Here is a 16,940-nt window from a genome sequence, read left to right as displayed (position 1 = left end):
TGTGGATTCAAGACTTAACAAGTGTGGTTGCATTAGTATGAGTCAGGAGAAACAGTAGGAGATGAGATTAGAAATGGAGGCGTTTAGATTGTTTTTATGTGTGTGGAAACATTGGAGGCTTTAAAACAGAGAAGTGGTATTATCTAACATATACTTTTCAAGATTCACAAGCTGCTGCTCCAAAAACAGAATGGGGCAGGGTGAGAATAGACTGGGGGCAGGGGTGAAGATGCTGTTTCAGTGAGCAATGTATAAATGACTGCTTGGCATGGGTTCAAGAGAAGATGGAGGATAATAAGTAAAGAGTACAAATACTGGTAACCTTTAAAAGAGTTTTACTGTAAAGGGAAGCAGAGAAATGGGGTAGCTGAAGTGGGGGGGGGGTGTGGACCAAGGGGACAGTTGATTTTGCTTTTGTTTTTTTTCCAGATGGATGAAAAGGTATGTTTGCATGCTGATGGGTATGATCCAACAGAAACTGAGAAATGGATGATGTGAAACAGAGAAGATTATTTTAATCTTACTATAAATATATGAAAATTCAAACTAGATTTGGAAGTAAACATCAATTATTTTTATGCCACATAAAAGTATTTTAGGGCTTCCCTGGTGGCGCAGTGGTTGAGAGTCCGCCTGCCGATGCAGGGGACACGGGTTCGTGCCCCGGTCTGGGAAGATCCCACATGCCGCGGAGCGGCTGGGCCCGTGAGCCATGGCCGCTGAGCCTGCGCGTCCGGAGCCCGTGCTCCGCAACGGGAGAGGCCCCAACAGTGAGAGGCCCGCGTACCGAAAAAAAAAAAAAAAAGTATTTTAACAACAAGTTCCTACCATACAACACAGGGAACTATATTCAATATGCTGTGATAAACCATAATGGAAAAGAATATGAAAAACAATGTATATATACATATATATGTATAACTGCATCACTCTGCTGCACAGCAGAAATTAACACAACATTGTAAATCAGCTATACTTCAATAAAATAATTTTTAAAGTATTTTATATTGCTGAAACCACATTCAATTCTGAAATAAATCCAAGAAATAAAACCTATGAGTAAGATAATCGGATAATGTTCTATTGATTAAATCTAAAATTAAGTATTCTAATAAAAATGTTTAAAAGGTACTTAATACTATTCTAGTGTGCACAGTGAATCTACAAAGTTGTCTAAGTTATAACATATTTTTTAAATAAAGTCAAATTAGTAAATAAACATGTTTTGCCCAGATTACTTCAAAATCTAAAATTCCTAAATTCTGAGTTCTAAATATATGTGCATTTTTACATATTATTTTTCTCTCAATATCACAAATCCTTAAGATTAAGAAACCAGTATAGCCGTATTGATGACTAAAATATTTTTGAAATTATGAAACATTTTCTTTTACACTAAAAGATCTGCATCTATGTCATTAGTGTAAATGTATAAGCTATGTAACTGTCATAACTTAATTAGCTACAGATCACATTGTCCCACAGTACAATAATAAAATCAGTAGGAAAAACAGGTTAACCCAGAGAGGTACACTAAACTCTTTAAATCCTACGTATTTATATTATTAATGTTAGGAAAAAATAAATATTAGGTATTTACCTTAAATTGTCAGTAGTTTTCAAGTATGTTTCAACAAAACAATCACCACTACAATATGTACTCACATTAACCTTTACTAGTTAAAGTGGCTGAATTGGGGTTGCCAAAGGTTTGTGGTGTGGCTTTTTAAATTACTGAACATTTTCAGTGTTTTACAAAGGTCTATGAGACAACATGAATACTGCCTGGTTTAACACAGGACTGGAAGTAGGGCTTTGCTATGCCAAATGTTCATCAAATGCCATAGCCCTGTGCCACAGCTCTGGTTAACACTGCATGTTAGGTGACAGTGTTGTTTATAAGAAAGGGCATTTGGACCCTGACATCCTGGGTTGGAATCCCAGCTCCAGTGAATTCCTTGCTGTATGAACTTGAGCATTAGTTTTAGACATAAACTCTTTCAGTCTTAGTCTGCTCACCAGGAAAATAACCATAATAATCTACTTAGCAGGAATTATCAGGAAGACTAAATGAGAATTTATATATAGTACTTAAAGTGGTACCTGGCTCACAGGTTAAGAGCTCAATTAATATATATCCTTAAAATATAATAAGTCACAAAATAGTTATTATTAGTCAGTATTAATACCGTTTTTAAAAAATAACACTGAACAAATAAGTGGGTGGCCAGGATTCAAACCCAGGTTGTAGATGCCAGCTTGGCACCCTTGTGATACTCAGAGAAAAATAATATTTAAAAATGCACATTACAAAGCTATTTCCAGTTATCCAACATAACTTCCTCCAGACCCTATGTTCTTAGCTCCTCTCCTATTCTTTATACATAGAAGAAGTAAGCAGAAACTCAACAAAAGATAGGGATTTTAATAAACACTGCTCTCTTATTCTAGCTTAAAACTTAACGGAACAGGACTCATCCAGCATAGGCTAAAGTACAAACATATCAATTTAACACGTGAAACATATTTGCATTGAGTTTGCAGTTTTGAATATAGGAAGGCAGTTACTGCTGAAATGGAATTGTGAAAAGATACATGAAAACACAGAAAAGCAAGCTATTTGTAAAACCACTCTTTCCTTTTGCCAATTTCTGCTTATCTTTGGCGTTCACGTTGAGTTTGGAATACACAGAAGGGCTGCTGGCAACTAACTAAAGAATAGAAAGTTTTACTTGTAGCGTGGCTCAGGAAGTGATACATGTGTTTTCCTATTAGGCATATGTAACATCAGTGATATGGTAACGCAGATCTGTTCTTCAGCATTCCTAAGAAAAATAATAATAATAATAACACCAGGCTTCCCTGGTGGTGCAGTGGTTGAGAGTCCGCCTGCCGATGCAGGGGACGCAGGTTCGTGCTCCGGTCCGGGAAGATCCCACATGCCGCGGAGCGGCTGGGCCCGTGAGCCATGGCCGCTGGGCCTGCACGTCCGTTGCCTGTGCTCCGCGGCGGGAGAGGCCACAGCAGTGAGACGCCCGCGTACAGAAAAAAAAAAAAAAAAAAGATGATATATATTGTTTTTAGCTTAGGAGTTGTTTTAATATTATATGTGTATGTATGTATATATACACACACATATATGTGTCTCATGTATATGTGACATATATGCCATATATATATATTTCCTGGGAGTAAAATATATAGGAAAATATGAACCAAATCAATAAGATTTGTAAATATTCTCATTATAAATTTTAGTGAAAAAAAAACTACAGAAATATTTCTAATTTTGTAGCTAGCTCCAAAGAGTTAAAAAGCAATAGAAAGGAATCACCTTTAAAAAATAATTTTAATTTAAAAGTATAATTCTAAATAAATAATTGGGTATAAAGAAGATAACTCTGGAAGTACTCCAAAGCACGAAGATTACAGGAAGGGGTGGGTGTACCCTGGAAACAGAAAAGGTTGAGGCTTCAAATGGAAATTCCTGACATGTTGATGTATTTTTTTCCTTTTGCAGAACAACTGGAGACAGAATACGCCAGGCACCCAAACCTGGGTCTCCTGATAGCAGCCTGTGCTGCTATCACAAAAAATGCATGTGTTGTCAAAGCCAGCAGTTGCCATGTACAATGCAGGCTGTTTTGGGTTTCTCTGGTTAAAAAAAAAAAAAAAAAAAAAAAAAAAAAAAAAAAAAAAGCAGGGTTGAGAGTGTATAAACCTACTTAAAAGCTGTAACATTCAAAACAATGGGAAAAAATGGTGCAGTGTGACGGAGCATAACTTCTAAAGAATGAAACCATCCATATAAGATAAATGCAAAAGAATAATAAATATAAAATAGCTCTAAATTATGGAGCAGATATTATGTATAGGTGCCTTAGATATATCATCCTTTTCAATATTCACAATAGACCCAACAGGTAGGAATTAATATCCCATTTCACTGATGAGGAAGCTAAGGCTTAGAGAAGAAACTTGTCCCAGTCCCCTAGTGGGAGTGGCAAAGTTGGAGCTGAAAGCCAGTTGGACCCAACTAAAGTCTATATGCTTTCCATAATATTCCAAAAATTACATAACTCACCACTTCAGTTAAACAACAATATATGTGCTAGACATTGCAGTAGGGAAATAGCTAGAAAAAAAGAACCAAAAGTAAAAAGTTATTCCTTCTGGCTCACAGATTTTTTTAACAAAGATAAATATCAAAGAAGACAATTGAGAAATACAAGGTATGAATATAAAGTAATAAACACAATAAAGTTAGAAACACTCCAGAACTTATCAAAATGATAACACTCTTCATCCAATCAGTCATCTTAGAAGGAAATACAATGATTTCCACGGTCATGCCACTGCTCAAAACGCTTTTTTTTTTTTTTTTTTTTTTGCGGTACGCGGGCCTCTCACTGTTGTGGCCTCTCCCGTTGCGGAGCACAGGCTCCGGACGCGCAGGCTCAGTGGCCATGGCTCACGGGCCCAGCCGCTCCGCGGCATGTGAGATCTTCCCAGACCGGGGCACGAACCCGTGTCCCCTGCATCGGCAGGTGGACTCTCAACCACTGCGCCACCAGGGAAGCCCTCAAAACGCTTTTACTTGGGCAGCATAATTGTAAAATTATACATAATACATAATATTTACATAATTGTAAAGTTTTACCTTTGGCTCCTGAAGATAGCCTTTAGAACAAAGTAATGCAGTAGCAAATTTTTGCCTGTGAAGTTTCATTAGATGTGAAAATAGACAAAAGTCCTTTGAATACACGAAAACATTAACAATAGATCTTTCAGAGGGTGGAATTTCAGAGAACTCGTGTCAAATATTTATTTTACTTTTTCATTGTGGCCTTTACAAAAATAAAAAATTTTAAAGTCATAGGGGACCACCATTTAGGTGATCTAGCATTTACAATTCCATTTAGAAAGTGTTCTTCTGTGATTAATAAATTATCTCTGTATTCAATTCTAAACATGGGTATGGGTCAGACACAGCACTGATGGATGATGTGAATGTAGTTCCTGCAAATAAACTTTGTTCAAGTACCACATTCATGTAGCTTTAGAGGTCTGGTGTGTTTTGTAAATTCATTATCATTACTTTACACACATTCTGTATATATCATGGGCCCCCCAAACAGTATTTAGACTCAGCCTCTTAGAAAGACATAAGGTATCACAATTTCAGTCCCCTATAGTGTGTGGTTAAAGCAAGGAAAGGGAAGACACATCAGGGTGGGGTGCAGGTATCTGCAATTCAAATAGGATTTAACTATTCTATAGTTCTTTGCCAAAAGCATCCAGAAATACAAACTGATGGGAAAACTAGAAATTCACTGTGACACTTTGTGCTTCCTAAGTAAGAGGATTACTCCTGAGCCTCAGAAAGTCTACCAAAGAGCAAAGGTTATAGCTAGGTTAATAAGGATGTTCTTCCAAAATTCCTTAAGAATGGAATGGTTTGTTTTGTTTTTTCCTATTTCTAACTAGGGATGCTCTGAGTTTATGTACCTAAACTCAAGCCATGGTTTCTGGATCAGAAAAAGTGCAGGTCTTGAGGCAGAAGGAAATAGCTGAGCAATTTTATTGTTTTTGTTTGTTTGTTTGTTTGTTTTGGGCATTTGTCTCATGGCATTTAAATCGCTGTTAGAAACACAGTAGCTTTCAAACACACTATCTAACCAAATGTTAACAGCAATATACAATATAAGGGAGTTATGGATAAAAACATTTAAAAAAGTCTTTGACAAACACATTGTCTCCAGGTGTCTAACTCTAAAAAAACAAAAACACACTTTAATCCAAAATATATTGTTCACAATTTAGAGGCACAAACCATTTCAAGTATATCATCGAGATTAAATTCTACAGAAATTTTACTTAGAAGTATTGAAAGACATTTCAATACATATGACAGAATTATTAAATATCTTGCTTTGTCAATTTTCTGATTCCAAAAACTTCTTACTCTTCTTCTTATTTTAAAGACTAAATAATAGTTTTTATTAATATTCTTAAAAAATTTTTCTTTCCCATCCTTCAAAAATTTGTAAGCATCTGAATTCTATTATCATTTAGATCGTAAAGGCCTAATGGCTAAAAGAACCACATATTTTTATTTAATCCTAGGAACAGTTGCTTATTAAATATATTCCCTAATTGCCTACTTTGTTTTCATCCTAAGATGAGGGAAGGAGAGTTATACATAACCCATGTTTTGAAGAAGCATATGATAAGGATTGGGCGGCAAAAGAAGGGATCCAAAGCTTTGCTTTCAATTGTCTTTCTCCGTTCATTACCATTCTACTTCTCTATCATACCCTCCTACTAACATCCTACTCCCAGAACCCCCCAAAATGTTATATTTAATATAAAGATAAATGTTATTAGACCCATGAAGAACAAAGTAAGTAACTGCAGAGTTGGGTTAAAGATGTTTCTTTCAATTCAATCATTATAGTCCAGACCTTGGAGTTCAGCAAGTAATTATGATACAAATTCAGATGGTCAGGTTGATAGAGACTTTCGGGGGTTTTGTTAGGTGTCAAAGAGGATAGAGTTTCACTACTGTGGCCAAATGGAGAAGCAACTCTAGTGGATTTTTAAAAAAAACCGTAAATCTCTAAATGTGAAACAGCCTTTGAAACACCTCAACCTTGATGAAAAAAAAAGGCAACAATACCTTCTCCTTTGATAGTCAGCCTTGTTGCTCCATTTATGCTGCCATATTTAGGTATTATTTCTGTGACTTTGGGAATTATTTTAGAGCCATCTGAAAGATATTAAAGTACAATAGAAGTAAAAGCATCAAGTACTTCATTTCAAGCATCAAATTGTATACCACAAATAACAATGGTGTAAGAAAAACATCATGGAGATTATAGGACAGAAAGTAAATACACCTAGGTTTTATTTTTGGTTCTATTACTAACCAGTGACTTGACAGGGAGTTCAGTCATTAACTTAGTTAATACTCATTGGCTTTATGCAAAGCACTGTCTCACATGCTACAAAGAAGAGGAATAATACATGATCATTTTCATCACTCTTACCTATCATATTATAAAACATTTATTAGACCCTTAATTTCATGTAGTGCTCTGCTAGCTGCAGTTCCGTAACTACAGCTATCAGCCCACACAGCAGCAGACAACGCTGCAGAAATAGCTCTGTGGAGAAATAGGTCATTATGAAAGCCCATAAGAAATGCAAAGCCAGGTAAATTGAAAGAATAGTCTAGGTACAAAAAAGGAATGTTGTGTTTTAAGAAGTAATTGTTTTCTGTGACAGAGTAAGACTTCAGGGAAGATCACTTCTGGGACCTTTTTAGCCTTCTGATGATAGTGAGTTCTTAATGTAAAGGTCACTAATTCATTCAACAAACAGTGTTAGGTTCCTGGGCATTTAAAAATGTGTGACAGTCCCAACTTTCCAAAGGCTCAGCTTAGGCAGCCCAGAGTGACAGAAGAGAGCACAGGGGCCACGTGACTAAGAAGGGGCATTTCATCCACACTGCTTCTTGAAAGAAGGGTGTTCCTGCTGCATCTGGGAGAGCAAACGTGAGTTAGCTAGACTGGACCAACTATGGGAAAGACAGACTCCTAGACAAAGAGGCGCCTCTGCAAACACAGGGGTGAGTGAGCAGCTTCTTTGGGGAACTGAAATTAAAGCTTCAAAATAACTCAAAGTTACATCATGGCTAAAAGGATTTATTTTCTGCTTAAACTGTACAGATCTGGTAATTACTAGATCCAGTAACAAATTCTCAGGATAGGTGGAAAAATTTAAGTGGGAACACAAAGAAAAGCCACCTAACTTGTTTGAAACGGATGAATGAGAAAAAGGTAAAGAAATTATGATTGAGTTCATTTCTGCCTGAGAAAAGTTTAGTGTGGACTTCACCTACAAGAGCAGAAGCTCTCCAGCATAAAGATGACTACCCCCCAGACCCAACGACTCTGCGCTTTGGGTCTGTCTTTGCCAAGAGCTCCAAGGCTGCTCATGCTCCAGGCACATTTGTAACTTCGAGCAGCCCACAGCCAAGAGTAGGAAACTCCAGCGCGGGAGCTGGATCCTATCTCGTAGAAGCGCTGTTCCTCTCCTATCTCAGGTTCATCCTCCCCGTTATCTCCACGCACAACTCCAATTTCTTATCTTATCAGTCTCTTCCCAGCCCTCTCTTGGGTATTACTTTGAAGGCCCTGGGCAGCTGCCCTTGGAAATGACTGACACCCGCCACAAAGACCCATTCCTATCTTACTGGGAGACCCTGTCCTCCTTTCAGTGGGGAAGGGACCCAAGAAGAGTGAGAAAAGGGAGCAGTTGGGTTGCGTCCCCAAGCCCCAGCCAAATTCCCTTCTCTTTTTCAACTGAGTCACCAGGGATGGAGGGGCTGAGGTTCCATAATTCAAGCAGCAACCCTCGTGGCAAGAGATGAATGGCAAGATCGCCGCACGCTCAGCCTCGTCCCAGGGCCAGTGCCAGACGGTGCCGCCTCTCCCGCGACCCCGGCAGCGGGGGTTGTGTCTACAGGGACCTCTCCGGCTTGCCTCCCTGGCACCCCAACTGGGTTACCTGTGCGGGGGTCTGCGACGCACAGGAGCAGCCCCCAGAGGCCCCACGTCCCCCAGAGCCACAGGTGTCCCATCGCCGCGCCAGTTCCGCAGAGCCTACGCCCGCCGCTCGCTCGCAGCCGCCGCCAGCGCCCCGGCTCTGCTGGCTAGCGCGCCCGCCGCGTCCCACGCGCGCAGGCGGACTCGGCCGCCCCAGGGCCGCCCCGCCCCCGCCCGCCCAGGCGCCCCCGGGCTTTACGCGCAGACGCACGCCCCCTTCACCCGGGAACGCAGCCGGCCCCGGCCCGTCAGTAACCATCGAACCTCCACACTCAGAGTTGGTTGCTAACGCCCCACGGCTGCCTCCGCAGGTGTAAGAGCCCCACTTTTTCTTGGCAAGAGAGGTCAACAGGCAAGTTTGCCGACAGTCTCGCCTTTTCTGCCCTCCCTCCCGTCCTTCCCCTCCTCTCACCCCCTTCCTTCCTCCCGGCCTTCCATTCTCTCGTCTTCTTCCCTCCCCCCCCCCGCCCCCGGCCATTTCTGGACCTGTACACTTTCCTCTGCCGGTCTGCCTTGGTTATTAATCATCCCCAGGTGAGCCTCAAAGTCCACCTAATACGCAAACCCCACACAGTTTCCCCCTTCCCATTCATTTAAGTTCGTGCTCTCCCTTTTATTGACAATCATACTAAGGTTTATTGGTCTCTGGGCACGTCCCCAAACACGCGCCTTAGAGACTTCAACCCACAATAGTTCCAAAAGGACTATTACTATTATTATGATCGCCATCGTTACAAGCCGTAGACTGAGCCGAAGGTTAAGGAACTTGCCCGAGGCCGTATACCTAAGTGTACAGCGAGGGCTCAAGCAGAGTGACTCTAGAGCCAGGGCTCTTATGCCCGCCACTGGCCCCTACTCGGCAGACTTCTGGCGAAGGCTTGCAATGCTTAGGACATCCTTATACTAAAAACTATTCATTATTTATCTGAAATTCGTATTTAATTCGGCATTCTGTATTTTTATTTACTAAGTCTGACAACTCTAGTTGGGCGGGAAGAGAGAAGAAATAGAAGAGAGAACTTAAAATCAGTGAAATAAAGTCCTTGCTCTTCAGAAGTTTTATCTACCTCATTGGGGTTAAATTTTTTTTGTTAGATTTAGTTAATTATAGTCGTCTTATAATTTTGTGCAAACGGACTGTCACCACTCTACTGAAAGCAGTGCCAGCAAAGGTACCCTGACCTTTCTTACTTCTTTTGGAACTCTCTGTAGCATGTGACACTGTCGACATCTTTCTTGAAATTCCATTCCTCCTAATAGCCTTGGGTTTCTTCCTGCTTCTCCAGTCACTTCTAATATTTTTCTCTTCCATCTTCTTTTGGAAATTGGTATACCTGCAGGGATTTTTTTCATGCTTCCCAAACTCTGCTATCTAGAAGCAGACCAATTAGCAGAAAATCAGCTAATTGAATGCCAATTTGCTAATTATTTGCCAAATTTACTAAATTTAAAGATGGCAATGTTGTAGAGCAATAATAAGCAGCTTTAACAAAAATATTCACTTTAGGTTATTAGCTGTGAAATATGTAGAAGTATATATTTCAATATCAGTAACCAAAAAAAATTAATGTGGGAATTTCTATATGGAATTGTTTGGTTAATTTTGATTTATTTCTGGGGCTTTCAAATTAAAATTAAATTAATCTAAATTAAATTTTAGATGACTTCACTAAAAAGTGAATGCAATTTTATTCAAAATCCTGATTTTTGCACATGCTTTTAAATTTATAAATTTAAATAGAATATAAGACATAAGCTAAATGATACTAAAAAGAATATTTACGATTCTTTTAGTATTAAAAAAGTAGAAAATGTCATTCAAAAGTATTATGAAATAAGTAGGTGAAAAATCTTGTCACAGACATATACTGAAGTTGTGATTTCTAATCAGGAATCATTGAAATAGGTAGACTTTCTTTAAAGAAAGGATCTGTATTGTTTATAACAAAAAGGAAAACTTTTCTTAAGTTTTGGATATATCAATAAAGTGATTAGGGAGCTTTTTTTTTTTTTTTTGCGGTACGTGGGCCTCTCACTGTTGTGGCCTCTCCCGTTGCGGAGCACAGGCTCCGGACGCGCAGGCTAAGCGGCCATGGCTCACGGGCCCAGCCGCTCCGCGGCATGTGGAATCTTCCCAGACCGGGGCACGACCCCATGTCCCCTGCATCGGCAGGCGGACTCTCAACCACTGCGCCACCAAGGAAGCCCAATTAGGGACCTTTTTATGTTGATTTCTGTTTTGCCAAACTTTTAATATTTTTAAGATTGTTTCACAAAATTCTTCAAGTATATCCACCAGCAAATGGCATCCACCAGCAAATGGCATAATATATAAAGTGGTTATTCCTATTGTGTTTTATTTCATTTTTCTACTTAACTTGTACTAACCACACGGTCCCTTCTAGATTAAAATGGTCCCTTCCAGATAGTTTTACTTCCTGTACATCTAGTCTTGTAACAAGTTAGCTATATATGTACGTATGTACAAATATATATACAAACATACGTTTATATATGCACATAATATATATACATATCCATATATAATATGACATTATGAACATCACATATTGTAATATAAAAAATGTGTGTATAGTTTTTCTATATATTTCACTATCAGTAACCAAAATCAAATAGTCTTGTTCAAGCTGCTAAATATTTATGTTAAACTGCATTCATTTAATTTAGCAAACTTTGCAAATTAGTCATTCAAGAAATTGATCGTTTGGCTAATTGGCTTTAGGAAAACTGATATTTCAACAAATAGCCTGCTTTTCTGTCATGTAATACATAAATTTCTTAAAGAGCCAAGCACTGTAATTTACATTTATAGATTTTTACTCAATTCTTCTTGAATGAATGAGGATCTTTAACATTTCTATTATAAATAGTGTGTATTTATATGATAAATCAATGTCCTGAAAAATACAGCAGTGAGATTTTTTAATCTTAAATTAACATAAGTGACAATAAATAATTATAACTAGTTGGAAATCTGTATAACTAAAACATCAACTTGGAACCACAAAAAGTGGTTACGTAGCTTACATGACTAATGATTGAAATTGTATTCATCTTTAGAATCTTTAAACCTTTGTAATACAGACTTGTCATGGAACATGGACATGGGGAAACATGAAAAGAGAATCCTAACTACCAAACTGTGTGCTTCTTTTGTAAGTTTGAAAAAAATCTAGCTCTAACAAAAACCTGCCTATAGGGCCAGCATCATGGGAATATGACTTGTGCAGTCTCATAGGGCCGCATGTTTGGTTTAGTTCTCTGCTGTCACCATCCTGAAATCCTTAATACTTTTTGAATGAGGGGGAATCTCTATTTTCATTTTGTTTGGGATCTCACAATTATATAGATGGTCCTGCCTGCCCTTATGATGAAAAAAACACAGGTTTTTAACTTGTTGATCCTTCAATTTAAACATAATAAGAAAAAGTGATAACTCTTGCAGAACTAGAAAGAATAAGGAATTCACTGACTTAGACAATGAGCTGTGTGCTGGAGCCTGATTTTGAATCTGCACCTAATTGTGAGAGATGGTGAACAAAATGAAGTACCTACAAAACAATAGTTTGCCTTCAACAATTATTCAGTATACTAGGCATTAAGAATATGGCAGTAATTTAAAAAAAATCTCTGTTCTCATGGAAATTATATTTTTAGTGGAAGCAGACAATAAACAAAATAAATGAGTAAAATATACAGCATGTTAGGAAGTAATACATGCTAGAGAGAAAAAAATAAAGCAGGGAAGAATAGTGTGTGTATGTGTGTGTGTAGGGTGTGATGGAGTTTTAGATAGGATGAACAGGAAGTTGTCATGGAGAAAGTGAATTTTCAGTAAAGTTCTGAAGGTCTGAAGTGAGTAGCTTAGCCACGTGGACATCTGGGAGAAGAGCATTCTAGGCAACTGGGAGAACAAATGCCAATGAGTGAGGAGGGAGTGCGTCTGGTGTGTAAGGGGCAGGAAAACCAGAGTGGCGGAGTGGCCAGAACAAGCTAGCCGCTATAAGATGTGAGGTCAGAGAAGTACTGAGAAGAGGGGCAGGTCATGGAGGATCACGGATTTGACTCTGAGTGAGATGGGAATTCACTGTAGAATATTGAGCTGAAATGTGACATGCTTTAACTTATGGTTTCAAAGAAACACCACTGCTATTTTGTTGCACTGGGGCAAGGGCTAACGCAGCAAGATCAATTAAATGGCTAGTGCAAATGATCTAGGCAAGAATATTGGTCACTTGGACCAGGATGGGGGGAACAGTGTTGGTAGTGGGAAGTGGTCAGATTATGGATATATTTGACAGCTGAGTTAACAGGATTTGCTGACAAGGAGTATGGAGGGTAAGAGGAAAAAAAGGAGTCTAACATGACTGCAAGGGTTTGGGCCTCAACACCCAGAAGTACGGGGGCCGTTAACTGCAGGGGAAGAATGTTGAAGGGGTGGGTTTGGGTGAGTGTATCAAGAGCTCATGTTGGACATATCAAGTTTAAGACCTATTAGACATCAAGTGAGATGGAAAATAGCAAGTTTGGTTTTGAATCTGAAGTTCGGGGGGAAATCCAGGTTGGAGATATCAATCTGAGAATGATGAGCATACATTTTAAAAACAGTGAGACCAAATGCAATCACCTAGAGAGTAGAACATAGATGGAAACATGAAAACATCAGAAGCCTGAGCCTTGGGAAACTCCAATATTTAGTAATGGGAAAGATGAGGAAAAACAAGCAAAGCTGACTGGGGAGGAGTGATCATAGAGGCAGCAGAAAAATCACTTGAGAGCATTGTGGGAAGCCAAGTAGAGAAGTATTTTAAGGAGGAAGAAGTAATAACCATCAATTGTTCCTGCCATGTCAAGCAAGAAGAGCACGGAGAATCACCTTTGGATTGAACAATGTGGAGCTTATTAGAAACTGATAAGAGTGGTTTTAGTAAAGTGGTGGGGGTGAAATCCTGATTGGAGTGGATTCCTGAAAGAATAGGGATAACTGGGGATCATTTTAGAGGCTGCCTGCCAAGATAAGCTAGAAGAGTTGGAAAATCAATAGCCCAGGGAAAAATAAAGTCACTACAGGGAGCCAAGGGTGGTGGTCTTGAATTGAAGTGCAATCAATGAGAATGGTAGCATTTTTTTCTCCAGCTACTTGAAATGTGCAGGTACCAGCAAGTGAGTAGGCAGCTTTGGGAAAGCTAGCGGCTTTACTCACTAGACTTTAAAATTGCTTTCCTATACTAAGATGACACTGTCAGCAGCAGCATTCTCAGATAAAAAGTCAGGAAACTAGAAAGATGTTAAGGGGTAAAGAGGCTCTAAAACCTACTGATAGAATAAACCTCTGTTCTCGAGCAAGCCTGTGGGTTTGGTTTTGGTTATTGCTGCCTTGGGAATTTTTGTGTCCATTGTTTGAAGTAGGCAGTTGTTATTTGTGGGGGGGACACTCTTATTTCTCCCTTTTTTAGATCATCCCAATTTCTCCTTTGTGGAGTGATCTCTTCCCCACTAGATATAGTCTATTGAGTCAAGGAGTGTGTGTGTGTGGTGTTGGGGGAGGTGACCTAGAGTAGGCCAATCAGATTCTCCCTGGAACTTGAATCTCAAGCAGAGGAACAGAGAGAGCGTGAATGCTGGAGTTTGTTTATTTCCTTGGAAGTGACCTGACCAGATTGTTCACACAAGCACTCTTTCAGAGGTTCTTTCCTTGCAGTCCTAGAAAATGCCTTAGTTCCTGCCTGTTTTCCACATTTTGATTTGCCAGGTTTCCCAGTGATAATGTAAGGTTTAGATATTCTTCCTATAAATTTCCATAGTTCTGTAGTTTGCCAGTCAGTTATGGTTGTTTGCAACCCCGAAAAATTCTAATTAAGAAAACATTTTTATCAGTAAATCATGCTTTTAGAGGGAGAGAGGGGAGGTTTTGTATTCTCTTCTCTTTATTTCTCTTATTTTCATATTTCGTTACTTGGCAGGATGGAAAAGATCTGACATTGTAACCACTATGCGATATTTGATTAAAAGGCATGTAAAAGAAGAACTCTAGATAGTTGTAGCAAGCAGTACAAGTACCTTTTTCTTGAACAAATTTTGGAAAAATATAGCATTAGTAATAGTGAATGAGCCACATTGGTACCTAGCTACATGGACTGATAGTAGAAATTAGCCCTGTATCGTGGCTCAAAAGTTTCTTGTGCATGCTTTTTTTTTTTTTCTATTATATATGAGTTGAAAGAAACAAATAAACTTTTTACAAGTATAACTTGTTTAAAAGCCCTGGAAAATGAGACAGACCATTTTCAGGAACGCAGCACTGGGTAAAATGATTTAATAAGGTAGCAATGTTCTCAGAGGGCTGAATCACTTGGTAATTCTTCTTTTTTCCAAAACCCTACATAAATTTACATATGGAAGCTATATTGACCCCCAGGTTTTTTTAGACACAAAGTTATTAAGCCTCGCTTCCTCAAATAACTATCTACATGGCAGGGTAATCCTAGCTGAGAAAACTTTTTCTAGTACAGAATTGAGAACAAGTCAGCCTCCTTTGAGCTTTTGCCAAAGGGTAATAAACAAATGCTTCAAAGTAGACAAAAAGCTGTTAATCTTGACTTTATATTATGAAACATTCCACAGTATTTCCTGATCAAGTAAGTGCTGATGGTTTGTAATTTGTCCTATTTCCTCCCTTTTAAAATAAATGGCAAATAAGGTTGAGTGAGAAAAAAAACACTGGGAAGGAACAAAAATCCAGTGTAATTGGTGATAGCAAATTGGGGGGAAGGTAGCACGAGATGAGTTTGGAGAGAGAGGCAGGGGCAAATCAGAAAAGCTTTTAGGACTCAAGTAAGGAGTTGTCCAACTTTAAGTGGAGGTGGGTGACTTGACAGATTCATGTTTCAGAAAATGCACTGTTGCTGCTACATGTTAAGGGCTTAAATTGGAGACAAGAATGGAAATAAGATCAGTTTAGGATGCTATTGTGGTGGTCTGGACTAGAGATAGTGAAGATGGAACTAGAACGGCAGTACTGGAATTGTTAAAAAATGGGCAGATTCCTGGATATGGGTTGGAGATAGCACTGCTATTAACTTTTGGAATGGATTCATGGGGTAAGGGAAGCCTGGGATGCTCTAGGTTTTGGGTGTTAATGCCTGGTGGATGGTGGTGCCACTTACTATGATGTGGTAAGGCTGGAGGAGGTTCTGTTCTGGGGTAGAAGGTCCATACTCCTGATTTGCCCAACTTAAGCACAAGGTGCCAATGAGGAGAAGGGTTGCTTAGAGGCTAAGAGTACGGGTTTGGGAGGCAGAGTGCCTGGGCTCCATTCTTCACTCTGCCACTCAGTAGCTGGGAAACCTTGGACAAGCTATTGAACATTTTTATGTAAAATGAGAATAACAGAACTTACCTGATAGTGTTGTTTTGAGAAGTAAATGACTTAGTAAGTGTAAAATGTTTAGAATAGTTCCTAGCATATCGTAAGCTCTCAACAAATGCTAACTATTCTTACAAACCAAGTGTAAATGTTGAGTAAATGAACAAATGTGGGAGTTATTCATCAGCATATAGATAGAATTTAAAAGCACAAAAATGGCTGAGATCCCTGAGGGCAGATGTTCATGAACTTAGATGGGAAAAAACTACAGCTTTATTTTCACTTTCCTCTAAGTGAAAATTTCCATTCCCTTTAATTATTAATGTAGACAACAAACCACAGTATTGTTATTCAGTATCTGCAACATCAGTATCACCCAAGGAAAGCATAGATATTTTCATATGATATTACAGTTGTTGGAGGTATCTTAAAACATCATTTACGCTCATCGCTACTTAAGGGAATTATTAGACCCACAATAAGACCACACATGACTACACTCTTCCTGTCTCAGACACTTGTGCATTAGTTAATGTGATGGTACACAAAGGCTACAGTGGTGTTATTTTTTAATAGACTATTTTTAGAGTAGTTTTAAGTTCACAAAATAGAATGGAAGGTACAGAAGTTTCCCATGTTCATAAAATAGAATGGAAGTTACAGAAGTTTCCCATATACCCACTGTCCCTCCATATGCAAAACCTCCCCCGCCCGGTTATCAACATTCCCCATCAGAGTGGTACATTTGTTACAACTGATGAATCTACATTGATACATTATCACCTGAAGTCCACAGTTCAGGGTTCACCCTTGTACATTCTATGGGTTTGGACACATTTATAATGACATGTATCCACCACTAAAGTTTCATACAGAGTAGTTTCACTGCCCTCAAAATCCTCTGCACTCCTATTCATCCCTCCCTCCCCCAAATCCGTGACAAC

At 39.0% G+C, this 16,940-nt stretch overlaps 1 protein-coding gene across 1 annotated transcript in view; it reads right to left on the bottom strand.

Moving 5' to 3' along the window:
* PKHD1L1 (PKHD1 like 1) overlaps window positions 1-8,644 on the bottom strand; it is a 152,527-nt gene extending 143,883 nt beyond the window's left edge. The window contains exons 1-2 of the mRNA XM_060115730.1: window positions 8,572-8,644; window positions 6,680-6,769 (exon numbers count right to left, since the gene is read on the bottom strand). Coding sequence (XP_059971713.1) covers window positions 6,680-6,769; window positions 8,572-8,644 — 163 coding nt within the window. The remainder of the gene's footprint in view (window positions 1-6,679; window positions 6,770-8,571) is intronic.
* Window positions 8,645-16,940: the final 8,296 nt, after the last annotated feature.

This window comes from Mesoplodon densirostris, chromosome 13, assembly GCF_025265405.1.
Source record: "Mesoplodon densirostris isolate mMesDen1 chromosome 13, mMesDen1 primary haplotype, whole genome shotgun sequence".
Classification (NCBI taxonomy): domain Eukaryota; kingdom Metazoa; phylum Chordata; class Mammalia; order Artiodactyla; family Ziphiidae; genus Mesoplodon; species Mesoplodon densirostris.
The sequence above is the reverse complement of the archived record's forward strand: the minus strand, read 5'-3'. Positions and strand labels throughout refer to the sequence as shown.